Genomic DNA, 23,997 nt, shown 5'->3' on the forward strand with positions numbered 1-23,997 from the left:
ATTGGATGATTACAAATGACATCCCTAACTCCTATTTATAAGAAATTAGGAGTAGGATTAAACCTAATTAACGAATTAAAGCTTAAAAAGCCCAGCCCGCAGCATAATCCACTCGATCGAGTAGAGAAATCACTCGATCGAGCAAACTCAATGTAGAAAACATTTCGATCGACCATGTATAGTGCTCGATCGATCGATTACACATAAGGGACTGGTCGATCGACTAAGGAAGCAACTCGATCGACTATTTATTGCACCTAAAACCACTCGATCGAGTAATAAATCACTCGATCAGGTGGGTCTTGACTTCAAGCACTACAATTCTCGTTATTTTGACTTTGACTTGTCCTTTTAGCTCCCGAAACACCTTCACGCATCCCAAGACAAGAATATTTCCCGCTCCAAATCATCTCTTCCTCCAAATGCATGCAAAACGGACGGTAAATGACTTGATTCCACTACTTTATGGTCTATACCTGCAAATAAGACATAATAACCCAAAGTAGCATATTCGGGGCATTTCGTAGCATAAAACCACGATGAAAGCATAGAAATACGTGCATAAAATAGGCTAAAAAGACTATATAAAATGCACGTATCAAATCTCCCCAAACCAAACCTTTACTCGTCCCCGAGTAAACTAAAATGCAACTAATGGAACGGAAAAAAGATAACTCAGAGCTAGCTACAAATGCCCACTTAAGCCAATTTAATGCAAACGAGCTAGACACTTACAAAGAAAAAGTCAAATGCAAACGAGTTATAGGATGTTTATAAACAAAGTCAACGTCGACCTTGCAAGACCTTTAACAATGGACTCTCACGGGTCACTCTTCTCTCATGAAGCAAAGGGTGAACATATATGTATAAGAGAGAAAGAAAAATAGTCGCTCACCTAAACTACGACCCACATAAACATGCATGCAGCTAATATGATAGACAATTCTAGCTACCGTACACACATTCCAACCAAACAAGGTCCGTCACAGCCGAGGGCTTACAAAAATATGGTAAAGTGAGGCAATGGGTAAGAAAAGGCAAAACATTTATGGGAGTGTGGAGGTATAGGTGATCAAGCTAGTACCTAAACAAAACCATATGAAACATATCCATTTCCAACTCAATTATGAATTAAGTACATGCCCTTCATTTGGCATAAAACTCACCAAACCAAACTGAACTAACTCCTCAAATGATATAAGTAAAACATAGGAGCAGAAACCGATCCTTTCAAACAACAACTTTTTTTTTTCGATTTTTTTTTCTTTTTCTATTTTCTATTTCTTCGGTTTCTTTTTCTTTTCTTCGAATTTTTTTCTGTTTTTTTTCGAATTCTTTTTTTTTTCTTTTCCACGTCATTTTTCAACTTCTTTTTTTTTCTTTCATCATCCTCCCTTCCTTCATAGATTACCAACTCCGATTCAATAGAATATGCGCCAATATTTGATACAATGAAATATATACCGCAAAACAACAATCTAAACTAGCTTGACAAGGCAGGCTAAATTTGGATGTAGCTAAAGGGTCAACTGGCAAATTTGGCTAATGTGGAGTTTATGGGTAAAAATGAAAGAAAGGGAAATGTAAGCACCTCCCTGCATGTGACACCAACCACTAACCCGAATGTATGACAGCAAAAAGCAATTGAATTTCATATACGTGCAAATTGATGATACATGTTATGCAAGGAGTAACTACTCACAATCCTACATGAAACTGGTCATAAATGACACCAGTTTATACGGCTCTAAATCTTAGAATTTATAAGTAGGTTGCCAAAATTTCAGGTCAAGTCTATTCGTTCAGCTAAATTAAACATTAACTCGTAGATATGCAATAAGACAATGCTAAAAGATACCAGTTTAATGCAAGGCTTAAGCAAAATGACAATTGCAGTGCAATATCATCATTGAAATCTACCGTTCCGACTCAACCTATATGCTAAAATAAACGTGAATATTTTTTTGAATTTTAACAATTTTCTGATTTTTATTGAATTTTTTTTGAATTTTTGAATTTTAACAAAAATAAACAACAATGCAAGCATAAAATAAACGTGATAACTGAAATGCAATAAAACAAGATGCAGACACAGATATGAATGCATAACCTCCCCAAACCAAACCGTACAATGCCCCCATTGTACCAAAACATGGAAAGGAAATGCAAACTAAAAGAAGAAGAGAGAGTAAGTGCGGAAAAACTCACAAAATGCGCGAATAGGGGGGGACCTCCCCAAACCGACCATGAAATGGGAGGTTGCTAAGGTCCGGAAAACCGTCTCAGGAAGCTAATCCAAGTCAAAAACACTCGATATCCGTCCAACAGTGGTCGATCGAGTGAGTGGGCATCCAAGAACAACTCGATCGAATGGTGATGTGGTCGATCGAGTGGTTTTGTTTCTGCAGGTGGTCGATCGAGAGGATTGACTGCTCGATCGAGAAGATCTCTCAGCTAAAGTGCTCGATCGAGTAGAATGACTACTCGATCGACTGGTCCTCGATGTAATTCCTGCAAAATGGAATTAAAACAGCCCGCAAACTAACAAAAACAAGCTTACTGAGATAGTTTTATGGTATAAGAACCATTTATTACAACTGAAATTGAATAAAAACAAAATAAAATCTCCGGGTTGCCTCCCGGGTAGCGCTAGCTTCGGTCAGTCCCACTCGACCTTCTTTTTCTTCGAGCCTTCTAATTAATCACGATCAAAACATTTCAAAGCGCAAACATCAAATCATACATCTGCGCATGTGCTACACAAAAGCATAAGTAGCACAAAAGTGGAATAGCAAGGTAGGAAATAAAGATATGTAGACATTTAAGTCTAACAAATTTCCTATGGGCGCTCCTAAATTTATCCACCCAATAAAGGAGCGCGGGAGCGATTGTCAATAAAGTAGGGCTCCATTTCAGATTGACAAAATTGAGACGACAGGGATGGTGAATAATTGCTAATTTATTCGTCCACATGGGAGGGGGTAAAACATTAAAAGGAAAAACATGAATCAGACGAGGCAGTGTACAAACAATAATAAAATTACCATTTACTACCTCAGGTTGGTTGCTCTCCATGACGGAATCACTGACAAGGGAATGTAATACCTCATCCGTGCTAGGAGCAATTGCCGACTCAGCTGTCCCTTCGTCGCCCTCAGTGGAATTTGTCCCGTAAATCTCAGCCTCAAGCGCATCCAGCTCGGCTTTGAATAAGGGGGATTCACCGTAACCGTTATCATAGTCAAAGTCGTCATCCAAATCAAGCCTAAATGACGAATTACAGCTCCCAATGGCCAAATCAGTCGATCGAGCAGAGTTATTACTCGATCGACCAATCTCTTTCCGCAATTCACTCGATCGAGTGGCAGAATCACTCGATCGAGAACTATCCTCCTGCATTCCACTCGATCGAGCAAGTTCTTCTGGAAAGTCACTCGATCGACCAATAATTGTCACTCGATCGAGTGATTCCTCCTGTACAGCGCTGAAATCTTCGCGTGGGGTAGTGAAATATGATAGGAACTCGTCGTCCGAGTCATAGAAGTCATCCTCATCATTGGGCAACACGGTTTCCTTACGAGAAAACCGCTCAAAGAAGATAAACTTCTTCTTCTTGCATCTCAGCTGCTAACTGAGCTATTTGTGACTCCAGTTCAGGGATTCGAGCATCCATATATCTATCACTCTCTTGCATTTGTGATACAAGCATTCTCATCAAATATGTCAGCTCCACGATCTCTTCCCTCTCCATCTCAGCTGCTAATTGAGCAACTGCAGACTCGAGCTCATCAAATCGCGAGACATATTCTTGCACTTGGAATGCAAGTTCCTCCATCAAGAATTTCACTCAAGGTCTTCTTCTTGTATATCGGGGGAATCTTGTTGCGGTGGCCATTGATAGGGCGGATGTGGCGCACAACTACACGGCTGCATTGTGCTCAGAGAACCACATCTCCGTAGCGGATCACCTACTGTTCCATATAATGGGACATCGGTGATGGGTCAAAGGTACTCAAGCCTTCCCTTTGACTGTCTTTCACCTAGAACTGTCTAGGTAGTACCTGTAAGGCCTATCAAAACAGCACTAAACAAAAGATTAAAACGGCCTCAAGGGAAAAATCCCCTGAGGCTTAAAACAGATAAAATTTAAACAAATAAATAAATAGATTGCCTCCCCGGCAACGGCGCCAAAATTTGTTACTGTCGTTTCGTACCAAAAATAAAATACCTAAGTACTACTAACAGAAGTCAGCGGTAAGTAGGGTCGATCTCCACAGGGAGGCGGTGTACTATCTATTTGTCTATTTATCTGTCTAAATGTCACAATTGGGGGTTTTGGTTGTTTTGATTAAACTAAAGAGACTAAGCGAGAGGGAAAAGAATGCGAGAAATTAACAATAAGAGAAAGGAAGTATGCTAAGAGTCGGTCCACCGTGGCAGCTATCAGATCTTATACTATCGGGAATACTGAGGTGACTAAACTATTGATAAGAAGAGTTATGGTGGTCACCTTTCGGTCCTTAAACCGCCCTAGAGCGTAAACAGCTTAACTTTCGCCCTCACTGCAATACCCTATTGTAATTAAGCAAGCCTTCCCTTCCAATCTTTCGATCTAGGTCGGGGTTAACTAGAATTATGGTCTCCTGCATGCATTCATTCGACCGGATAACAGTTAAATTGCCTAATACAATTCCTATCGCAAGTCTAACCTATTCAAGTCAGTTAAAACATGCTACCACGGCTTCCCTAATCCTAACATACTAAGGAAATTAGCTAGACATGGAGTAAATAAGAACAATAAAATAAAGAGGGAGAGGGAATAATAAACATTAAATAAAAAGAGAGAAAGGAGAGAAGAAATTACTGATATAAATGATCCGGAAAACAAAGTAGAACAAAAGTAACAGTATATGAGAAAAATAATAAGAGAGCCGGGCAAGAAGAGAGGAGAAAAGAGAGTGTGACGTGATCCTCAGATTATTGGATGATTACAAATGACATCCCTAACTCCTATTTATAAGAAATTAGGAGTAGGATTAAACCTAATTAACGAATTAAAGCTTAAAAAGCCCAGCCCGCAGCATAATCCACTCGATCGAGTAGAGAAATCACTCGATCGAGCAAACTCAACAGAACACTCGATCGACCATGTATAGTGCTCGATCGACTGATTACACATAAGGGACTGGTCGATCGACTAAGGAAGCAACTCGATCGACTATTTATTGCACCTAAAACCACTCGATCGAGTAATAAATCACTCGATCAGGTGGGTCTTGACTTCAGCAGCTACAATTCTCGTTATTTTGACTTTGACTTGTCCTTTTAGCTCCCGAAACACCTTCACGCATCCCAAGACAGCAATATTTCCCGCTCCAAACTATCTCTTCCTCCAAATGCATGCAAAACGGACGGTAAATGACTTGATTCCACTACTTTATGGTCTATACCTGCAAATAAGACATAATAACCCAAAGTAGCATATTCGGGGCATTTCGTAGCATAAAACCACGATGAAAGCATAGAAATACGTGCATAAAATAGGCTAAAAAGACTATATAAAATGCACGTATCACCTCAGCCTCAGCAGCCTCAACTGCCTTCATCCTCTCGGCTTCCTCCTTGGCCGCCTTAGTCTTCTCAGCAAGGGCTGCCTTCTCCGCGGCCACCTCTTCCTCTTTCTTCACCCTTACCTCCTCCTTGGCCTTCTCCTCCGCGGCTTTCTCCTTAGCTTCGAGCTTGTCATCAAACAGCTCGTCAAATTTGTCCCACGGAAAGGAGCCATCAAGAGGGAAGAGCTCCCAATCACTTCCCCGGCGGCTTCTTGGCCGGTCCCGTGATTGGGCGCACATGTTAGGGAGGATAACGGTTTGGAGCGTCTCAATGTCCTCCTCCCTTTGGGCGATGATAGCATCCTTGTTCCGAACCACCTTCCCCGGGCTCGAAACATGCCCCTCCATTCGTCCCCTCGCTTAGCATAAAGGTCGGCGTGCTTCGAACGAACGAGGTCACGCCCCTCCAAAGCGCCTTAGCGGCCGGCCCGCCGCAGCCTCGGCCTTGGCTCTCTCAAAGAAGGACCTCCTTTTCGGCGTCCTCCCCGAGTTTTCTCTCAAAGACGAATCGCCTCCTCAGCCTCAGCCTTGGCCCTCTCGGCTTCCTTGTTCGCAGCGTCGAGTTTGAGCCTGAGCCGCTCGAGCTGTGGGGCAGCTTCAGCAATGGCCTTCTCTTGCTCCACAATAAGAGCACCGGCCGTATTAGCCCACTTCGACAACAACCTGGCCAAACTCGGGCCGTCCGACTTAATCTGTAAGGGGGTAGGTTGAGGGTAGGAGGTGAAAACGGTGGCATCTTGACCACTTGCCAGCACATTTTTCTTCTCGGCACGCCGTTCAATAGTGTGACCGGTAGACGGCAGCGGTTGATCTACAAAAAATTCAATTAAAGCATCCGTGTCAACATACATGGACATACCGAGTAGAGTCTGTCATCATCGGGAACGCCTAATGAACCGGCTAAGTCCGAGCCACAGGATAAATCTGTACCATGCTTGGCCTTCTTGGGCGGAGGACGCATTTCCTTGCCGGTAGCAGTAGAAGCATTAGCGGCAGGGGCAGGCTCTTTCCTCTTACGGACAAGGGGAGATCCCTCCACATCGGAGTCCCCCCCCATTGGTAATGTCAACGATCACCACCGTCTCCTTCTGGACTGAAGGGATGGGAGGTGGAACTGATGTCGACGCCGGCGCCGCCGAAGACTTTGTTTTCCGCGTTCGGCGCGGCATGTTACTAGCAACCTTCGCCTGGGCCGCCTCCACATTCAAGCCTTTCAGCTGTTGATCCATGAGATCATTCGACGACGTTCTGCGATCACGGGCTAGAGCCTTAGGATGCAAATCAGCAACGGTCTTGTCCTTGGCAAGCCCCATTCTCCGGAGGATATCCTCAGACAGGTCCGGTCCAAAGTGGTCTGCAAAGGAAACAAAGCAAGAGTTAAGTAGAAGAAATAAATCGAAGTTCAAGAAACAGAAACATTGAGAGCAGAGATGGGCCTCACACCGACCCCACTCACCCTGTGCTAGGGCCGGTATGAGGCCGACATGCAGAGCGACTCATCCCGAAGAATGATCTCGTGTCTGGGAATCCATCTCTTCGGCACCCCATTCTTCTCCGCCTCAAAAGCCTCATCGCCGACTTCTCATCCGCATTAAGAGGGACTTTCAAGGCGTCCATCTTAAGCTTATTTCGGGTGACCCATTTGTCATGCTCCGCCTTAGTCTCGCACCGCAAATTAACTTGGTCTTTGGAAGGACCGGGCGTGGATAGTCATCCAAGCACCTCAACGTACACCCACCGATCTTTCCGGTCTTTGCAGGAAGAAAGCTTATCAACGGAGACGTAACCCGGCTCCATTTGCACGTTGTACCATCCGACGCGACCAGGAAACGACGGCCGAAGGTGGTGAAGCCGACGGAATAAATTAACCGTTGGGACCTCCCCCTTGAAGAGACAGAGCCAGACAAAGCCGATTATGGTCCTAATAGCCAACGGGTGTAGTTGGGCCACGGCGACGTTCATGGCTCTAATGATGGTCATAACATATTCATTCAGCGGAAACCGGAGCCCGTACTCTAGGTGCCGGATGTATACGCCGGTGCAACCCGGTGGAGGGCAACAGACGGCCTGACCCTCCTCGGGGATAACAATTTTGTATCCCCGCCGAAGTAGAAATGTCCCTCGAAAAGTGTTTTCACGGAACAACCGGCGAACTTATGGGTCCCGGCACGGTCGGGCGGACCTTACAGCGTCGCCGTGATCCATGATGTCGCCTCCCCTCATTAGGACGAGTCCTTCCAACATCATCACCGTCATCATCAACATCATCATCATCCTCCCAATCCTCCAAAGCTTTTGGATCAACTTCGGGAGAAGGAGACGTAGGGCCCCGGACCTTATCGGGATGGCGTCTAGTATCTCCTCCTCATCAAGACGCGATGGGAACCCCGGCGCACGGTTACTAGGTCCCAGCATCGCAGAAGACATGGTAGCAACAATTACTTAACAAAATAAGAGATTGAGAAAAATTTGTTTGTTTACCTTGAAAAAAAAGCACTAGCCAAGTAACGACTCAAGATTAGAAGAGAAAGAAGCCCTGGAAAGTTTAGAGAGAAGAAAATTTTAGAGAAAATGAAATTGGTGGCCAATTTCGGGGACTAATCGCCCTATTTATAGGGAAAGCCCACGAAGAAGGACCAATCGGGCACATGACCCATGAAAACGTCGACCAATCAATCGAACGGACACGTGTCGGACATGCAACCACGGAATGTCAATCGTTGCAAACAGATTGAACGTCAATCAATACAACGGTGACCAAGCGTCTTCAACACGCCCCTTCATATCTCTCTGCCTATTCATCTTCCTCAACAAATCCCTAAAGTATCTGTTCTCCGCCGGCCACATGACCAACCAAGCTAGGTAGCACGTACGGGGCAATCAAAAACAACCAAGCACTCTCAACCTGTGTCTCGGCCGGCGTCACTTTCTTTTCCACATCGGATGCCCTTTACACATCCATGTGGAGGGGGGATATGGTACGGCCTAAGCAGAACCAAGCCGAGGTAGAAGAAGCCGGAGCAGAAAATTTGGTCTTACGCAGAATATACGCTCAACACACATCAGAGCCCATACCACGGCATAGACTACGCTGGGGGCAAATTGATGGGGCATATTCTGCACCCGCTGACCGAGTCAACATATTGAGCAAGGTCAAAGATATCCACAAGCAAGTCAACGACTTAGACAGCCTAACCGACGCAGCTGTCGGCTGTCTCTTTGGTCCTACCTGGGCAACTAGCTACTTGTGGGCACACATCCGCAAACTCATATCCAAGACCCCTACGGCGAGTCAACAGGGTCCGCCGGCCTGCCATGGGTCCCTCGGCCGAGGGTAGATCAGTCTTTCCACCTGCTAGCCACTTGGCCACTTGGCCACTACGTGACAAAAGGTGAAAGTCTATAAATACTCCTCAACTCTCATTGAGGAAGGGATCCACAATTTAACCTAAACACCTCATAATCTGGTAATATCTTTCTTATCTCTCTACAATATATACTTCGCCAAGTAACACATAACTTAATCCTCTTAAGTTTACTGACTTGAGCGTCGGAGTGAGTTCGCTCGGTCCAAAGCCGAGCCCTCAGTTTGTTCATTGTTTCAGGAGACCGAAAGGAGGATTCAATCAAAGACATCATTCTACAAGCACGGGTGGTAACAAGTAACTGCTCTGGAATTACACCCGGAACAATTATAACCTATAAAAAATATACTCTAAAATCATTGCTATAATTAAATATATGTCACACCTAAATCATTGCTATAATTAAATATATGTCACGCCTAAATGAATAATGTCACTGTAAAATACTCCCTCCAAGTTTGATCAATCTTCCCCTTTGCTTTTTGCACCAAAAATAAGGAAAACAATAAAAAATGGATAAATTAGTACGAGTTGTTGAGAGAGAAAATAATAAAAAATGAATAATGAATAAAAAATGAATAAAGTAGGATAAAGTAGGGGAAATTGTTGACTTTTTAGGAGAGATGATGAATAAAGAATGAATAAAAAATAACCAAAAAAGGAAAGGGGAAGATAAGAAAATAAGCTCAAAAGAGAAATAGGGAAGATTGATCAAACTTGGAGGGAGTATACTATAAGAATATAAAAAATATACTCTAAAATTATTGCTATAATTAAATATATGTCAAACCTAAATAGTTGTTAAAATTAAATACATGTCATGGATTTGTGGGAGCCCATTGTGAGATAAGCTATGAGAATTGGGATGAAGTACTCCGTTTAGAAGCGGAATTAACTTATTATAACTTATTACATAAGGGTTCTTTATAAATAAGGTTGTGCTTTTTTATGGACATAACTAGTTTTATGACCCGTGCAATGCACGGAACGTTTAATTCAATTGTGAAAGTTAATAATTCATAGGAATCTAAATTCTTGTAAGGTAAGGAATCGGTAAATTGAGGGTACCTTATGTTGTACATTTATTCATCCAATTGAACGCAATTTAAAAAGTCTTGTTTAAGTGGATCTTCTACGACCTCCATTGGGTTGAGCGAACAACTTTTATCAAACGGGTGGATTGTAAAATCGCCAAAAATGATTTTCCGTATTTAAACACCGATTGTGCTTTTATAATTTAACTTCATTTTTGTTTCCCTACATCTCTAAACAAAGCGTAGAAAAACATCATTGGGTCACTCAACTACTCTAACGTTCTTTTTTCAATTGTTTACAAGAATTTATTTGATTCACATTGCCGCAAGTAACCGACCAAAAAGAGCAGATTAACTATTATCCATCATTTTTACAAAAACGCATGTATGGGTTACCATTTGTTGCAATTGGTATAACTTACGTGCGAAATACTCATCTGACTCAATGTATTCTTTACATTCGTTTAAAACACTCCTCACAAAGAAAATATAATTGTATACAACTTGTTCTTCATGAAATACGGGTGAAATCATAAAAAGACCAGTAACTCAACTTTAAGTTTCGCAGCCGGAATCAGTAAAAGAAATATGATTGTAAATAAATACACCATGCTTCTTAGAGAAAAAAAGGTACGGAGTATTCAAATTTATTATATGTTCAATGCTTGAACATAAGCTACAATGATGAAGATATGGAATCCAAAGTTTATTTATCGTAGCATAGATTATAGATACAACCACCGAAATCGCATAGCTAAATGACATTACTATGGGCCTTTATTAATCCAAAAACTGTGGCTCCCTTCGTCTTTCCCCTCATATTTGTGGATTCGTTGCTCTGATTTCTTCACTTTTTTAGTTACTGCATTTGCAACTAACAAATAAAGATTAAGAGTTTTATACTATAATGAACAAATTAAAAAGGAGAGAATGAATGTGAACTTCACTTTCTTACTTACTTCCTCAAAAAAAAATTGACAACTATGTTAAGACTCTTACCTTTCTAATTGAACACAAACCTTGCCAAAGGAGAAATACAACTTCTTGCATACAAAGTACTTGCATTACTATAAAGAAAGCTTATGTACTCATTTATGTTTTAGAATGTGACTGCGTAAAAGCAATATGTTCAAAACATCAACTACTTGAAGCCTTATGATCATTAAATCCACTAACAATGTACCTAGTTAAAGCCTACCAACAATTGATAAAAACGGTGCATTAGAACATGCTCTTTACTGCTTTTCTTATTCTACGTAAGCGGTATTTTAATTAAAGGTAAACAAATAAAAGAGACGGAAATACTCAATTCATTTTGATTTTTTGATGCTATAGTGGAGAACCCTCCTCATTGCCTTGTTCTTCCCATCTAGCTTTACACAAATTCTTGTACAATTGTTACCAAGCTGTCACGGGATAGTAAGCTTACAACGAAATTGTTACGGAGTCGTTTATTTCGAGTGTCATGAGATGTCCTCTCTAACTAACTTAATATAAAATAAAAAGCTTAAATTGTAAACAAATCAATCAACAACCCCCTCAAAACCAAGTACTTTTAATATGATGAAGATGCTAACCTTGATTAGGCTTTCATCCTGAGATATATTGTACGAGTATAAAAGTAGAGTTAATAGTCACCAAAACCATACAAAATGAAATATTTAAAACTTCTTGACACCAACCTAGATAGGAATACAATTATACTGTCAATAGAATGAATCGAAGGAAAGATGGCGTCAAATGCAACAAAACAAAAAATTACGCTGTCCGTTAAATCATAAAACATAAATAGAATATATTGTGGATTAATGATTTTTGCTTCAACCTGAAATCAAAATGAAATAAGAAACCAAATTGAGTTATTAGGAACTATTTTGGAAATAGAATAAAATTGAAAGTCATACCTCTTGCTTCAATAGGAAGAAGGATTCAATGGAGTGTGGACTGCAAATTTATATTGGAGATTTACATTTCAATTTTCAAATCTCATACAGATTAGTTGAGGAATTAATAAGCGACATTAATTTCGGAAACTTAAACATCATGAAAACGGCTGGATTGATTAGGGTATGCAATTAATTTGGAAATTTATGTGAGCCATTTAATTGTTTATTAATGTATCAAAAAGAAGTTTCAAGTTAAGAATTTGTAGAGGTGTCGAAGTGTTGTGAATATTGATTTACATCGAATTAGATTTGCATTGAATTAAGGTGGGTATAGGTTTGGGGAGAAAACGTTTGAGTTAGGGAAGATGAATTGTTTTTTTTTTTTTTTAAAAAAAAAAATTCTTTTTGGCCGACTCATCTAGAGTTGGGTGGATTGTTTGAGAATTTGTGATTTTTGTGTTTTAGAAGGCATATAGGCATGCCACATAGGATATAGATGTGGTATAGTAATTATCTGACGTGGCTTTTTACAATCACACGTGGCTTTGTTGACATGAACTTTATGAGCCATTTTAGTTTAGGCTTTTAATAGTATTTTATAGATTTACTTCCATTGAAAATTAAAACTCGTAATTGAACGAGCAAGTAGGTATAAAATAAATAAATAGAAGAAGACGGGAGAAAGTTGGATACTGTGAGAGATTCCTTTGTAAGAGGGCGAGGTGATCGTAAAAAAGTAAAAAGAGTGGTACGCGACTGTGTTCCTTGTAAAATAGGAGGTCTGAGAATAGAGTAGTACTGGAATGGAGGAATCAGAGAAGAGGAGAGAAAGGCTGAAGGCAATGCGAGCTGCTGCTGCTGCTGCTGGTGGTGGTGGTGAAGAAGAACAAACCCTAATCAATAACAATACTCCTCTTGCAAATCCCCTTGTTGATACCCCAACCCAATTACCACCACCCCCACCATTACCCAGGTTCGATTTCTACACCGATCCTTTGTCCTCTTTCTCCTCCCACAAACCCCTTCGTCCTCCTTCTTCCTCTTCTTCTGGTACTTACTTCCTCCCTTTTCCCCCTTTTTTTTAAGGTTTTCTGTTTCTATTTCAATCAAAGCTGACGTCTTTTCTTAGAATGAATTAGCTTCTACCCAACTGTAGATATTGGATATTGGATGTTATGTTGTGTTTTATTCTATCATTCAATTCAATTGTGATTCATGTATGATTGCAGGATATCAAACTTTTAGGGTATGTAGATACTTGTTTAGGGTACCCACTTTTTACTCATACCTAATTGCTAAATCGCAGTTTTTCAATGGATTACACTCCCATCTGTCCAATTACTCTTTTTAACTTCCCCAAGTCTGTATTCGTTTCAGTGAAAAACCATTACGATTTGCATTTTTTTTTTTTTTTTTTTGTTTCATATATCTGATTTCCCATCATGCTCTCTTGGGGAGTTAGATACATGCTTTGGATGACTATTTATTTTAATCTAGCTACCCAATTACTCATCACTTTGATCGTCAAAAAAACCTAAACAAAAACCAACTATTTGGTCATTTTTTAGGGGTTTCAACACTAGCCAGTGATTAATGACGTACATCAGTTGTAGGAAGATAATTGTTATATTGTTAAATGAATTGCATACATTGCAATGAACATTTCAATGAACATTGCAACATTTATATAAATTCATATATTAGTAGTTATACGTAGTTAACATATCAAGGGTTGTGTTGCGTTGTAATGCTGCTCCCATTTTTGTGTGCTGTTAGTCCTGGAAATTTATTTGCTGAACTTTAACCACTATTGTTGACTGTAGGGTGCTTCCATTGGCATCCCCTTTATGAACATCTAAATTTCTTAAACTACTCCATATGATGGATTTGCCCTCCCTTTCCCTAGTAACCATGTTTAACATCAAATTAAGATATGGTAATCAATGAATAAAGAGTTTTTTGGGTATATAATAGTCCGTATTTTCTGTCTTCGAAGGAATTCACTTCAGGTCTTGAATTTTTAGTATCCTCAGGGTCTGTTTACTTATTGTTGATTAGGACTTTGTACTTTGGAGAAAGTTTGCAGTTGCTTTTCTGTAGATTATCATCTGGGTGCTACACCTTTATTTACAGTTACTTTGCTTTAGAACTGTGGATTACTTGAGTAGTTGATCGTTTCATTTTACTAAAAATCCTGAACTTGCGCAATAAAAATGTTAATACCTCACTATTTACAATTTAGGGCCAAGAAACTCTGAAATGTCCCAGTCTGGTGCTCATCAGTTCCACAACACTTATGCGCAGCAGCAGAATATTCATCAAGGTGGAGTACCCTATTATAACCCCAGCACTACTGCAAGACCGATGGGAGGCAGGAGTCCATATCATGGCCACCAAGTTAGAAGCCCATGTTATAGTCCTGGCCCCGCAACTGGTCCAATGGGGTTCAGGAGCCCTTTTCCTGTGCACCAAGGTATATTCGACATCTGGAATAAGCTCTCTGTCACTTTAAAGTCAATAATTTTGTAATGGTTGCTTAGCAGTTTTCACTTTTCAGTTTGCTGACAACTATACATTAATTGTGCAGGGAGCCCTAGCTTTAGCCCTTCACCTTACAATGCTCCACAGTATCATAATAATCCTAGCCCTGGATTAGGACGTGGTGGCAGTGCGTATCCGGAGCATCAAGGTACTTCTATGGTATTTATTTGATTGGTATAAAAAGGATGGTCGTTTTTCCTGTTAATGCATACAGGAAGGTGTAGCTCACTTGTTTTGTGTTTAATTGTGAAGGTGGCCCAAACTTGAGACCTCACACACAAGGAAGTGGTCAATGGCCTAACAATAGTCCAAGCCCTAGTTCAGGAAGAGGAAGGGGGCAATCGGATGGATCAAGGTACTCTGGCGGGAGAGGACGAGGTAATGCTTATGAAGGTCACTCACGGTCTTACTATGACAAATCCATGGTAGAAGACCCATGGGCATTCTTAGAACCTGTTATCTGGCAGTCAGATGATGACGGGAGATTCTTCAACAGTTGGGGATCTGTTAAAATGACTTCCTCCAGCGCAAAAGATGAACCTCACGGAAACCGCGGATCTTTTAGGAGGGATTCATCTGCGAAAAAAGCTCGGGTATCAAATTCGTGCAGTAAAACCAGCAGTGAGCCAAGTCTTGCTGAATTTTTGGCTGCCGCTGCTGACGAAGCGGATGGAGATAACTCGTGATGCCTTGAGGCTGAGGCTTCACTGTCGCATAAACACAGTTTGACAGACGAGGGATTCAGCACTGTAGCTTGATTGTATAATGCTAATGTTTCAACAATGGCCAGGGTAACTCGTGATGTTGCAGCCAAGAGAAACGACCTTCTCAGATGCAAGATCCTGGGATGTTACCCCAAGTCCTCAATGAGTCGAGCTTTTTTGTCTTCTAAGCATTAGAAGGCTCACATAGTATTTTCATTTGAAATACAGGTAGTATAAATTTTTTAAATTTTTTTTTTTTTTTTTACAATTGTAAAAGACGAGGCTACTGACGTTAGCTATTTAGTAGTCTATTATAGAACCTCCTTGACGTCAGTAATTTTTAGGAGTCTATTTAGCCTTCGAAAACACATTCTTATTTGTGACGGTCAAAAGCTTGTGATCTCTCACACCGCTTAAAATAATGGTTGTGATGGTCGCAAATTTGTTGACTCCAGACAATCGTCAGCTTTTCAAATGACGACACTACGTTTGCCAATTGCTACTACCCCAATTTTTACAATTGTTGTACCTGTCAAAATTTACGAGGGAGTCTGAAAGGTATAAGCAGTTTTTGAGCTCTATACCCTAGTTAACATTATCGATGAACATTGTTAAAGATTCTTCCGTTCACCCTGCAGTGCCGGTGACACAGAAAATAGAGAAAGAATGGACATACTTCTTAAAAAAAAAAAAAAAAAAAAAAAAAAGAGGATTTGCTTATTATCCCACAATTTACTCCGTATTACGAAGTACATATCTACTTAGCCTAGCCTTAGATTGGATTTATTTGTGAAGTAAACAAGCATTTTAGGGACTCGAAAGTGCTAATTCACAACACAATTCTTTTTGCAAGAACACATTAGTATCACACTTGTTCAATAAAGAATGCCTTAAGGAAAGTTGGTAAAAATTAGTCTGTCCTGCATTATTGCTTCGAAGCTGAACTCTATATTGAGTTGCCCATCAAAGTCTAAATGCTCGCATCACTTTTAACGCATTTCTACTATTCAATTATTCATGCCTACTTTTATCTAGGCCTACAAAATATGGGTACTGTATATAGTGTGGCGGAAATAGATCAGGAGTTTCTTGAACGCCTTCACTCTTGGGTTACGAAACTAAGCTCCTAGGACTTCTTTGGTCGTCGAACAGGACTTCTCCATACAGGATCACCCGACATGTTTTGAACACCAGCTTCTTCTGAGTTCCCGTCTCTCTGAAGATTGACGTTTGAAGTTGCTGCACACATGGCCCTTACCCTTAGTAACCTGAAAAGGAAATTTGCTTGACCTGCATTGTTTTCTGCCATTTTCATTCTGCTGTCAAAGGTGGGGGCACGCTCCTATAGAACAGTTAGTCTAACAAAATCCTACGAATAATTAATCACAAATGGAAGCATTGATATAAATACAATTGTTGAAAATAGCTTGGCACAAGGATCGCGAAATAATCAAGTGGCGGAGCCAGGATTTGCTAGGGCGAAAATTTTTAAAGGGGTGGAGAGTGAATTACTAATAAATAAAATACACCAGGAAAAAAAATCGAAAATTTTGACTAATAATGTTAAATACTTAAATTTTCCATTGTTCGGGGCGGATCCCCCCTGCTAGCTCCTCCTACATCCACCACTTGACAAATTGGACGTCCGAAGACTATTAACCACAACTTGTTTACATTAGTTACGAGTGGGACACATGCAATCAGGAATTGGATAGGTGTAAATTGATTGCTTCTCCTTGCGCACCCTAAATTGGCCTTGCCTATTTTTGTGCCCAGCTACAACCGCATTCTGAAACTGGGTCCAATCTGTGGTCTTGTTTAGGAAAAGCTGCCCCATTAACCCCATATTTGGACGTATGGTCTTCCTATTCTTGTATGCCCGATGTCCTAACATGGCATTGTGCATGTTTCCTGGTGAGGCAGAGATGAAGATATCACTGTCCACACTCACATGGTAGTCCACTGCTGCTAATAACGATGCTTTGCCTTCCACCTTCCCTCTCTCCTCACTGCTTGCTAGGCTCCTTTTGTCTTCCATTCTCGGAAACATTTTCCTTAAAGCAGCTATTCTCGCTTCACCCCCATAGACCTGATTCAACTATCCTTTTTCAGGTATAAAAAATGGCTTGGTATTAAGCTGTGATTTAAGAGGCACAAAATCTGACCTTGTGAGAAGCAAGATAGAGGCGGGTGTTATTACTGAACCCCAAAGCTGTGAGCATTAATCCTATCTCTTCCGGAGTCAATGGGCACCGCCCTTGATTCCTCAACTCCTCATTTGTGAACTGAGTTTTCATTACTCTTCCTTGCCATATTACTTGCCGGTACTTTGCCAATGCCAATTTTTCAGCTCTCCCCCCACCATAATCACATGCCGAATGTGCTGCCATATCCTGTTCCAAGCCATACAATTTTGATCAGTTTCCTATCCAGAGCTTTTAGCCATGGGGAAAAAGCTTCTCTAAGTCAATGACCGTCACACTATTACACTTTTCCTACACTAGATTCTACCAAGTACCAAGGATCAAAGGAGATCAACTTAGGACACGCTCGTCATGAAACATGAGACCACATCATTTTCTATAAAATAGGAAGTTATAAGACAGTACTCAATCTGGCAACACTGGTATCAGGATAAGCATGACATGTGAAGGAGCCTTACTTTATCAAAGCGGAGGTGCAACACAGCATACTTTCCAGTACTCTGTCTGGCAAGGTCACCCGGATCACGAAGTCGATTAACAAGGGTGTCACCCAAAGCTCTTATATGTGGAACAAATACTAATGCTTCAAAGTTGACTTTGCAACGTAGCCTTTGAATGTTTATAGGCAGATTGTCAAAGGCCAGGCGATGAGAAAATGGAGAAATAGCAGCAATCCCGTATCTGTAACAGTTTAATATGTTATTCACAATTTCACACCTCTAAATAGAAACTCAAGAAAGCCGTAGCTAAACTCAGTAATTGTATACAGCAGAGCAATGCCCTCCATAGCACTGCTCCTGTGTCTGTAATAGCTAGCATGAAAAGTGTGTGCTAGTTTTCACCAGTTCACTTTAACATGTATTTTACTCAGCAAAGTGGAAAACGATTTTATATTGCATTACGTCAAACACAAAACTAGCGTACCTCTGCAATATGGGTAAGACGTTTTCGAGGTACCAGTCAGCTGATGCATGGACTGGTGCAGTTTTAATACGAGTTTCTCGGATGCCTGTACCATAATACTCTCTTGTGCTCCAAGCATATTCACTGGGCAGCTCAGTAACTATTGAAATTTCATTGCCTAGACTATTAATAAAGTGATCCACATCAAAGACTTCTGCAAATGAACTGTTCAAAAAAGAAAATTATTCTTCTACCTTTCTTACAGAGGGGAAAAAAGTTTAGTCATCTACCATTAAACATGAAGGAGATGAGGTGGTAGACGGAGGAAACCTATCTTGTGAAGAGTTACCTTGAGTCCTGCCATACTGGATTGATTTCAAAATGCGGAATTACAAGCGTTGCATTCAATATTTTAGCGACAGCAACAGCATCACAAATCTTCAACCGGAAATGGACACAGATATCTTTGTGAACACCAATGCTACTTAAAAAGGGTAATAATATTTCACTCTGAGCTGGTCGCATTCAAAAATACAAGGGTAGCAGACAAATATACTTTTGTTGCGCTTGAAAAAATATCCCTATTATATACTCCTACTTCCTCTACCCCATTTTATATAGTCGCCATTTGATTTTTGGTCCATCCCCAGAGAATTGCCCATTTCTATATTTGCTGAAAAAAAAAGTTGCACTTCCCATCCTATCCTTACTTAAGTATGCATATCGGGATATATAGGGAGGAATGATAAGGATCACTGGTACGTCTATATGAATGATCTTTAATTCAAGAGGTAATAATGATATAATCATCATTACATCTTAAATATGGCCTTTTGTCAAATGGTAATCATATAAATGAGATGGAGGGAGTATGTATCAAATTCTCAGTAGAAGTGTGTCCAGTAACCATCAAACAACTAAAGCTATGAAAAACTCGAAAAAAGAAGTCAAGTTGTTGCCCTTTGCAACCTGCCATACGGGGGTGGCAATCATTCGAACCTCCTAAAATATCCTTTTTGTGTCCTTTTTTTTTTTTGTTAAGGGGCAATCAGTTAAGCATGTCTAATCATAAAATTCCATGGAACAAAAAATAAGATAATGGAGAATGAGCATGATAGAGAATTATACATAAACATAAAGTGATAGTCGAGTATTAGCATATAATAAGAAATAACTGACCCCCATCCTCTGTTGATTTAACCCTCCATCGAGAAAAACTTGAATATAACCCCGCGACTTGGGTAAATCTGGGAACGAAAAACGAGAAATATAATGATGGAAGGTGATGTGAATGGTAGTAAGGTTGTAGTGAGTACTTACAAGGAGTGAGAGTTGGATGTTGACAAGGTTTCCATCCTTGATCGGGCAACGGAGACCAGAGGTCAAGCTGTCGTTTAAAGGGCTGTAAGGAAGCGAAAAGCGGGTTAAGAAAGCAGAAAGCAAACTACTAAGAGTGAATATGATGAGAATTACTGTGGTAATGTAGGAGGTAATAAAGAGATACTGACAGGTTGGGATAGTAATGCATTTAGAAGGAGGTGCAGATGTTTAGGTTTGGGAGCATTCCATTCCTGATAGATACATAGATAGATAGAAAGATAGATAGATAGATAAATAAGAGTAATTAAGAAATCATGATGAAGATGAATATTAAAAAAAATAGAAAGGATGATCATACAGAGAAAAGGGAAGGAGAGGAACGAGAAAGGGGAGAAAAGAGATTTGGAGAGAAAAGGCATGGGAATAGCAGGAGTAGCATCCCCGCGTATGCCGGTGATTTCGTCTTCTGCTCTGACACCTTCATCTTCTTCACCACCAACAAACCCCTTTCTTTTTTCCAGAAACGAAAATCACTAATCACTAATTACTGTTTTCAGACCCAAGCATCGTCTACTTCCTCATCCTCATTCTCATTTTCTCATCATTCATTCTTCCTAATCTCTTTTAATAAAAACAACACAAATAATAAAGCTGATCTTACCTTTCAGTTACGATTCTCCCCGTTTCTAAATTTACAAATTCGACGAACATACATGCTAAGTACCTATAGATCCGATTATCCGAACCGATTCAAGGGTTCAAGTCTGATAGTACTCATAGTAGTATCAAATAATGTCGAGTCAACTAGGTGTTTTTAGTCGAATATAGTAGCCAAGCGGAGTAGGTTTAAGAATAAGTTAAGCAAATTCCGGGTCATATATGGAATTTGCTTTTTGAGTGATTTATACATTGGTTTATCGCTTCGTGTAATCGCTTGTTTGAGTTGGTTGTAGTTCCATGGTATGCAATAGCTAGGAGTTCAAGTCAAGTCAACCAAGTCAAAACCGACCGGTCAACACAACTAAAGTCGGGTCACACCACGACTTCCCAAGCCAAGCCACGAAAGACGAGCAGCTAAGTCCTAACGGAACCACAAGCCTTGGAAGATAGACGAAACGAAGACAAAGCCAAAAGCTCACAATCAGACCTTCACGCAGGTTGCAGTCACTGTAGCTACCACGTCTTCTAAAATCTGTTTTATGTTTTACTTGGAGGCCCAACCCCCTAGACAAGAGTGCAACACTATATATACCCCAAACTTTTGAAGACATATCATCTCATGCTTTATTCTAATCTTGTAGTAAACAAAGACTTGTTAATCTTTCCTTGGCTTATGTTAATATTTCCACACATTTTGGATTGTAAGATGATTATGGAAGGCTAATCTTCCATTACTTGGTGTAATTCATTCACTTTGTCATATCTAAACTTTGTATGAACCTCTAAACCTTCTCTTTGTTTAATTAAAGTATTTCTTTTGTTTTCATCGTTTATGTTGAATTGTTGTGGGTTAGAATTGATCATCCCTACATACAATTGTTGAACTATTGGATATTCTAAGCTTGTTGGTCTAATATTGATTGGATTTAATATAAGCACCCTCTTTTGTTGCATGATTTAGTCAAAATTTGCATCTTTAGGGAAAGGTTATGCTTGTATGTTCTTGTTATAATGGTTTCATCTAACTAGGAACATATTCTATCAATTGCTCTCACCCAGACTTGTTTTATTGCTCTAGATTGTTTGGTAAAACTCACGCGGTACCCCTAAACTTTGTCATTTTGCACGTGGTATCCAACTTTTTAAGTTTGTGCACATAGTACTCTTAAACTTTGATTTTTCAAGTAGGACGTGCCTTTTTTTTATCGTTCTTAAAATTTTCAATTGAGCATAAATCGTAAACCACAAATTAGAATTGATTAATTTTTTTAAATTGATTATCTTTTCGAGATCTATAATTTTATAAAGCGAAAAACGGTCATTCGGAAATTTAAGATCGAGATTATGATCGATTTAAGATTCTCGGAAAAAAAATCCTAAAAAATGCCACTCGATTTTTTTTATCTCGAATTGTAGATTATGACAAGATAATCATTTTAGAACAAAAAAATTATCGATTCTAAATTGCGATGTAGGAGTTAGGCTCAATTAAATATTTTTACAGCAACAAAAAAAACACGTGCATGAAAATATGTGGAGGGTACAATGTACACAAACTTAAAATATTGGGTACCATATGAAAAATGGCAATGTTGTGGGTACCATGTGAATTTTTCGTTTAATGACATATTGAGATGTTGGATACTTGTCTAACCTACAAAAGGCAAAATCTCATATAGGATTATCATATGACGGCACACCCATATTGTTATACCTCGTAGTTTCTAAAGCGTTCACTCGACCGAGTAGACCAAGTGGACCGAGTATAACCTATATTAGACTTAGTGAGTTGTGATAATGCCCGTCTATAGAAGGGTCATCTTAAAACTGTCATAACTGGAGATGTAGACATGATATTTGTGTTATTCCAATTGGAGGTGATAGATTGTTCTATTACGATTCCAACGGTAGGTCACACGCCCAAAATGACCAAGAAACGAGTGAGATATGACTATTTTACGAAAACTGGTCACTACTGAGAACTGCGTTGCACTCGACCGAGTGGACCGGCACTCAACCGAGTGAGTGACACTCGGCCGAGTGGACTCACCAGTCGACCGAGTGGTGCTAAATCAGAACACGAGATAAGGAAATCTTATCCCCTTATCCTCATTCATTCTATCTTCTTCCTTATCTCTCCAAACTCTCTCCTTTCTCTCTAAAACCCTCACAAACACCATATTAGGGGATTCAAGCTTGGATTAGAGGATTGCTCACCTTCTCCTTCATCCTTTCACCTTGTAAGTTAAGATCTACCCCTTTTTCTAATCTTAGAGCATCCGCAAAGGTGGGATTTTAGCTCCCCATATACCTTCTCTCTCCTCATATGAGGCACCTTATTGTTGCATACACCTTCCCATAATATGGGATTCCACTACCTGTTTGTGGTTGTTGGAATGTCCGGGCGTGTCCGCACCACCAGTGTGGTTGTCGGAATGTCTGGGCGTGTCCTGGTACCGTGGTGGTGGTTGTTTGTTAGCATGTCATTCATATCATAGTCATGTTGCATATTCACACACTCGTGTCGTGTCACACTTTACATTTATTAAAACTGACGTGTTGTGTGTCTGTGTAAATGTCACCTATTTTCGGGGTGGCCTATATCGATCCATATGATATTTCCAATCATATGGGGAGCAGGTTAAGTACAGGTTGTTTGGATATCACGCGGGAGACGGGACAAGCTTGATGAGTCACGAGACGAGTATAGTTGTCATGAGTTGTACTTTTATTCATTTGTTTACGTTTATGTAATTCATTAAACCTTTTTTTTATAAAATGTTCTTTGGTTGGAGTTTTGAAACACTACCTCGGGAAAATGAGATGGTAATGCCTTCAATTATCTTGGCCGAATAATTGGAGTGTTACAAAGTGGTCTCAGAGCGACGATTTTGGAACCTAAACCAATGAACCAAAATGAATCTAGGTGTGTCTAAGAAAATGAACCCGACTTGAGTTCAATAGGAGGTCAGTTTTAGGTGAGTAGGATCCCTCATCTCAAAACTAGATCTTATTGTTTCGGTTGGTCATTACGTGGGTGGTTATGAGTCGGGAAACGTGACGTCATATGTTGAATAATTATTGTGTGTTACGATTTTGTTGAGTTTCTCGCATGATATAGAGGTTTGTATGGTAAATGATAATATGTGAAAGATGGATGAGTAGGCTAATGTGTATAACATGTTTTAGAAGGAATTGGTGTGTGTTGGTATAAGGGACGTTAGTCCCGAATCTTGGCATGTAGATAAATCATATGCTTGTTTAAACTTGTTAGTGCTATTGTTAAGGCATGAATATTGATGATTGTTAGTAGAGTAGTTATGAGTATGGAGGTAATGTGTTAAGAAGGTGAGTATGATGCCATATGAGCTAACTCAGGATGGGTCACCGAGGGACGGTGGACTCCCGAACCTTTCTTTGTGATGCAGGGAATATCACAGTTCAATTTAATCGAGAATTGAAAGCCGTAAAGGATCACTTGAGTGAGTACGAGGCCACACTCGACCGAGTAGGGCAGTACTCGACCGAGTGGGCAAGTTACAGAAACTAGAAAACTTCTGGAAAATTTGCCACTCGACTGAGTAGAGCAGCACTCGACCGAGTTCCCTCAGTATTCGACCGAGTGGGTCTGATGAGCTGAGAAACTCGTGAAAATTTTTGCTTTTCTCTATCTTATCTTCTTCGTTTCTACCCCAAACCTCGTAACTTCGACATCAGTTTATCTTAAAACAATTTCAAACTCTATGTTGGTAATTTGTTGTTTGGATT

The 23,997-nt window shown here is 40.1% G+C and overlaps 2 protein-coding genes and 1 long non-coding RNA gene across 3 annotated transcripts; 1 reads left to right on the top strand and 2 right to left on the bottom strand.

Moving 5' to 3' along the window:
• Positions 1–10,571: 10,571 nt before the first annotated feature.
• Positions 10,572–12,432, bottom strand: LOC141596853 (uncharacterized). Its single transcript, XR_012522617.1, has 2 exons — positions 11,916–12,432; positions 10,572–10,885 (listed from the first exon to the last, which is right to left on the bottom strand). It is a non-coding gene; the product is annotated as an uncharacterized LOC141596853 (long non-coding RNA).
• Positions 12,433–12,545: 113 nt separating this feature from the next.
• On the top strand, positions 12,546–15,534 carry LOC141596852 (protein SICKLE). The gene is made up of 4 exons (XM_074417110.1): positions 12,546–12,947; positions 14,140–14,370; positions 14,485–14,586; positions 14,691–15,534. The coding sequence occupies exons 1-4, from the start codon at positions 12,701–12,703 to the stop codon at positions 15,122–15,124; spliced, it is 1,014 nt and encodes a 337-aa protein (XP_074273211.1). The 5' UTR covers positions 12,546–12,700; the 3' UTR covers positions 15,125–15,534.
• Positions 15,535–16,521: 987 nt separating this feature from the next.
• Positions 16,522–20,366, bottom strand: LOC141596854 (O-fucosyltransferase 31). The gene is made up of 9 exons (XM_074417111.1): positions 19,928–20,366; positions 19,758–19,820; positions 19,570–19,651; positions 19,429–19,496; positions 18,599–18,687; positions 18,271–18,474; positions 17,805–18,027; positions 17,308–17,535; positions 16,522–17,231 (listed from the first exon to the last, which is right to left on the bottom strand). The coding sequence occupies exons 1-9, from the start codon at positions 20,051–20,053 to the stop codon at positions 16,818–16,820; spliced, it is 1,497 nt and encodes a 498-aa protein (XP_074273212.1). The 5' UTR covers positions 20,054–20,366; the 3' UTR covers positions 16,522–16,817.
• Positions 20,367–23,997: the final 3,631 nt, after the last annotated feature.

This window comes from Silene latifolia, chromosome 8, assembly GCF_048544455.1.
Source record: "Silene latifolia isolate original U9 population chromosome 8, ASM4854445v1, whole genome shotgun sequence".
NCBI lineage: Eukaryota > Viridiplantae > Streptophyta > Magnoliopsida > Caryophyllales > Caryophyllaceae > Silene > Silene latifolia.

Coding starts and splice junctions, on each gene's coding strand:
- LOC141596852 (XM_074417110.1), top strand. CDS start 12,701: ATGGAGGAATCAGAGAAGAGGAGAGAAAGGCTGAAGGCAATGCGAGCT. Junction 12,948..14,139: donor TCCTTCTTCCTCTTCTTCTG/GTACTTACTTCC, acceptor TTTACAATTTAG/GGCCAAGAAACTCTGAAATG. Junction 14,371..14,484: donor CCCTTTTCCTGTGCACCAAG/GTATATTCGACA, acceptor TTAATTGTGCAG/GGAGCCCTAGCTTTAGCCCT.
- LOC141596854 (XM_074417111.1), bottom strand. CDS start 20,053: ATGAAGGTGTCAGAGCAGAAGACGAAATCACCGGCATACGCGGGGATG. Junction 19,497..19,569: donor ACATCCAACTCTCACTCCTT/GTAAGTACTCAC, acceptor TTTCGTTCCCAG/ATTTACCCAAGTCGCGGGGT. Junction 18,688..19,428: donor TAAATCAACAGAGGATGGGG/GTCAGTTATTTC, acceptor TTCCGGTTGAAG/ATTTGTGATGCTGTTGCTGT.